Source organism: Morus notabilis, unplaced genomic scaffold, assembly GCF_000414095.1.
Source record: "Morus notabilis unplaced genomic scaffold, ASM41409v2 Scaffold1185, whole genome shotgun sequence".
Taxonomy (NCBI): domain Eukaryota; kingdom Viridiplantae; phylum Streptophyta; class Magnoliopsida; order Rosales; family Moraceae; genus Morus; species Morus notabilis.
Window position 1 is genome coordinate 579,332 of NW_010357564.1, and position 4,659 is coordinate 583,990.

General features: G+C 34.1%; 1 protein-coding gene across 1 annotated transcript; it reads left to right on the forward strand.

Moving 5' to 3' along the window:
• The first annotated feature begins 208 nt into the window (after positions 1 to 208).
• Positions 209 to 2,183, forward strand: LOC21410854 (cytochrome P450 71D11). Its single transcript, XM_024171403.1, has 2 exons — positions 209 to 1,150; positions 1,414 to 2,183. Exons 1-2 carry the CDS (start codon positions 251 to 253, stop codon positions 2,056 to 2,058), a joined length of 1,545 nt encoding a protein of 514 aa, XP_024027171.1. The 5' UTR covers positions 209 to 250; the 3' UTR covers positions 2,059 to 2,183.
• The last annotated feature ends 2,476 nt before the right edge of the window (positions 2,184 to 4,659 follow it).

Below are 4,659 nucleotides of genomic sequence, written 5' to 3' on the forward strand. Positions count from 1 at the left end.
ATTACAGCCACTAGCTCCTCCTATCTGTATCATTGGACAATCACGTTCCAAACAGAAGAGAAAAGTCATTAGAAAATTGTCTCCACATATTCCTTATCTAACAGAATTAATAAACACCAAGTATTCTTCTATGAAGCCAAAATATATATAAATAAATAAATAAATATATATATATATATATATATATCACAATTTCATAGACTTAATTCAAGCCATTATAACTTCAAACTAGTTTGATTATAATTTCGACATGGATCTCAAAATACCCTCTTTCTCAATCCTTTTCAGTTTCTTCCTCTTTGTGTTTATGGTGCTGAAAATACTCATTAACATCAGCTCAGATTCAAAACTACCTCCAGGACCATGGAAACTACCCTTACTAGGAAACCTGCACCAACTTTTCGGGTCTTTACCGCACCATGCGCTTAGAGGCTTGGCCAAGAAACATGGACCATTCATGTACCTAAGAATTGGGCAGATTCCAACCATAGTTGTCTCATCAGCAGAGTTTGCCAAGGAAGTGATGAGAACCCATGATGTCAGCTTTGCGTCTAGGCCTCGGGATCTTTCGTCAGCGATCTTGTTATATGATTGTTCGGATATTATCTATGCTCCATATGGCGAGTATTGGAGACAGCTGCGAAAAATTTGTATGCAGGAGCTCTTGAGCACAACAAGAGTTGAATCATTCAGACCCATTAGAGAAGAAGAGATGTTTAATCTCATGGAATGGATTGCTTCAAATACTGGATCAGCTATAAATCTCACTGAGAAGATTAAATATTCGTCGTATAGCATAACATCGCGTGCAGCCTTTGGCCGAAAAAGTGAAGATCGTGATTTGTTCATATCGATAGTGGAGGAAGCTATAAAGGAAACAGGAGGTTTTAAAATTTTTGATGTGTTTCCTTCGTTTAGTTTTCTTGCCCCGATCACCGGAAGGACGTCTAAACTCGAGTCGATCAAACAGAGGGGTGAGAGGATAATGGAAAGCATAATCAAGGAACACAAGGACAAGAAGCCAGCAGAAAGAAGTGGTGAAATTCAAACGGATCAAGAAGATCTGGTTGATGTTCTTTTGAAATATCATAACAATATTGCCGACCACGGATTCTCCCTTACAACAAACAATATGAAAGCAGTTATTTGGGTAAGCATATTCAATTTTTGCAAGCATATCGCTCCAATTTACACTTAATATCTCAAATACATGACTTGCTTAAGCTTGGAAAATTATAAAAATTCAGCCTAGAAATAAAAAAGCCTTTAACTGTGGTTCAGTTCTGACCAATTGAAAAATACGGTTTTCTATTTTTTTATTTTTTTCTCACCTGATTTTTGGGTAAAAATTGTATGCAATTATAAACTGTATACTCACTTGCAATTACTTAACAATGCTCAACTAACTTTCAGGATATATTTGCTGCCGGGACTGAGACGTCTGCTACAACTGTAGATTGGGCAATGGTCGAATTGCTAAAGAATCCAAGAGTGATGAAAAATGCTCAGAATGAGGTGAGACAAGTCTTTAGTAGAAAAGAGTCAGTTGATGAAACATGCATTAGTGAGATGACGTATTTAAAATGTATTGTCAAAGAGGTTTTGAGATTACACCCTGCTGCTCCTTTGTTAGTTCCAAGAGAATGTAGAGAGAAGTGTGAGATTTCTGGTTATGAAATACCAGTGAAAACCCGGGTCATAGTTAATGCATGGGCAATAGAAAGAGATCCTAGGTATTGGACCGAAGCCGAGAGTTTTATACCAGAGAGGTTTCTTGATAGTCCTATTGACTTCAAAGGAGCAAATTTTGAGTATATCCCATTTGGGGCTGGCAGGAGAATATGTCCGGGCATGTCGTTCGGTTTGATCAATGTTGAGCTCCTTCTTGCAATGTTTCTTTACCATTTTGATTGGAAACTCCCGAATGGAATGAAACATGAAGACTTGGACATGACTGAATCTTTGGGCGTTACAGTTAGAAGAAAAGATGATTTGCACTTGATTCCCATTGCTTATGACCTCTCCCCAATTGAAAAAATCTCTAGGAAGACAAAGTAACTTGTAATTTCTAATTCTTTACTCTAGTAGCTGTTTGCTTACATTATCTTTTGTTATGATAAAGTAAAGTCAGAAAACCGTAAAACTAAAGGAATGCATGATATATTTGAGCATCCTATCAAATAAAGATTATATATATATATATATATTTATATATAGTGATTGTTTAGCACAAATGCTGATTATTTAGAGATATTAGAAGTACTGTCCAAAAAAATTCCGTAAAGTTACAGATTAAAATAAAGATATTACCGTGAATTTAATGGAAGTATTGTAAAATGTTAAAATTTAAATCGAAATAACCTGGTGCACTTCACGTAAGCTCGGTTGAAAGTACAAATTATGATAGAGCACGTCAGTTAAGTGACATGCTTGTGGGTGTTTCCATCTAAATTTATAAAAATCATCAATTTTGTGCCCTATGTAACATTTTAGTAAATTGATCGGGTATAATTTAACAAAATTAAAAGTTCAAGGCTAACTTTCCAATTGCGAAAAAGTTTAGAGAGTAAAGGCGTCAAACATTCATTCATGTAACTAAGAATTACTTTTTCATTTCTTGACAAAAAAATGTTGTCGTAGTAAACTTCACTGCTTGGCTGTTCTGATCGAACTCTTTCAGAATTGGATGACACATTAAGTGGGTGTTTGGTATAAGAATTCTGAACCTGGAATCATGATTCTAGGTTCAAGTCAATGTTTATTTATAAAATGTGAAAAGTGGTTCTTATTTGACTCATCTAGAATCAGTGTTTAGCTTGGATGGTTCTGATTCAAGGTTTGAATCCTGATATGATGTTTTAAATCATAAATCACCATTGATTCTAAAACCACCCATTCCCTTACTTTTGGGTAATTCAAACAACTGATTCTAATTCTGATTTTAGAACTATGATTTGGACCCAAAATGATGAATCATAATTCTGGTTCTAAAAAATAAAATTAAAATCACTCTAATTCAAACCCTTATGCAAACGAACCCTAAATGTGCCCTTTTAAGTTTTTATTTTATTTTATTTTTTATTTATGCAAAAAAATATGTGAAGGGACATATATTGATTGACAACCTAAATTATTAGACGTCATTTCTACGGTGCAAAGGACAACTATTTGATGCCAACACGATCCTGTTTTTGTGTTTTTATCAGAAGAAACCTCATAAATTCCTTATAGTGTTTCGGAATTATTAGTGCTTGAAAATACTTAACTAGGGCCTAGATGTTTTTATTTTTATTTTTTTCCCTTGTATATTGAGGTTATAAAAATACCTCGTATTTTCATTTGTGTCCATTTATGCCTTCATATTTCAAATACTTGCTAATCCTTCCCTCTTTCCGGTCAAAGATTGATTTTGGCTATAAGATTAACATATATAACCTTTATGTTTTCGTGCTTTGAATTTTTTCTTAATTTTTTATTCCTATTCTTTCTTTCTTTAAGGGTATTTACGTCTCTTGTGCAGTCAAAACTAGCCATTGACCTAGAAAATATATGAATTGAGCATAAAAATTTGATAATCTTAAAATACAGATATGATTTTTGATAATCTCAAAATACATATATAAAAATTTGAAAAACCCTTTGTTTAATGAGTTGATGACATTGAATTAGAAACCTGCATCCCATAATATGGCATTGGCCATTCTTTACTATTGTTAATGATTAGTTTTAATAGTACACTTAATTGATGTTGCTGCTCATTTTGAGGCCATTGTTGTTTATTAATCGTTATCGTATTCCAGGCTAATATAGTTTTTGTTTTTTTTAATTGAGGATATTTTCTTTTTTGTTTTTTTTTATTGGTTGTTGCTTTCATTTTTCTGAGAGACTGAGTTCCGTGGTAATTTTATGTTTCCATCGTCGTCAGATATCATTGTCGTTTCTAGTGGTCATTGAAGTTTTTTTGATATGTTGCCATTTTCTAGATTCTTGTCGTTTTTAAATGTCGTATTATAGGTCTTTTGTGCATGTCCTTATGTTTGCGTTCAATTTATTTCACTTTCATTAGTCTAGGTTTCGAAAATAATTTAACTCCATATCCCGTTTCGAAAATAATTTAACTCCATATCCCGAGTGCTGAGAAAAATAGTATACAAAACCAATTAAGCAATTTTCTTATTAGCCTAACCGAGTCAAGCATCCATTAAGCAAACATAATCTTGACTACCCGAATTAATTGGCCTCTCAAACTCAATTAAATCTATGTTGTGTTTCCCAAATCTCAATATGTGAAAGGAACTTAGAATATTCAAAGCATAGCAACGTTAAAACTACATTAAGCCCTTAGCTCTAAGAGTTTAGCTAAAACAAGACATTAAAAATCCCAAATCAGAATGCATAAACAAACCAAAAACCAAATCCATAATCAATCACAAATCTCAAAGAATAACACAAACTCAAAGCTAAAACAGAGGAACAGAGAGAGAGAATGAAGAACTAGACGCCAATCAAGCTCCGCAATCTTCAAACTTCTATTGCATCATCAAGCAAGCCCTTGAATCCTTATATTCTCCTCATTAGAGTTTTAGGTTTTGACGCGGCCAGCGCGCGTCCTGAGCGCGTGCTGGCCGCGTGCTGGCCGCGCGCTGGACGCGCGTTGGA

Coding starts and splice junctions, on each gene's coding strand:
- LOC21410854 (XM_024171403.1), top strand. CDS start 251: ATGGATCTCAAAATACCCTCTTTCTCAATCCTTTTCAGTTTCTTCCTC. Junction 1,151..1,413: donor ATATGAAAGCAGTTATTTGG/GTAAGCATATTC, acceptor ACTAACTTTCAG/GATATATTTGCTGCCGGGAC.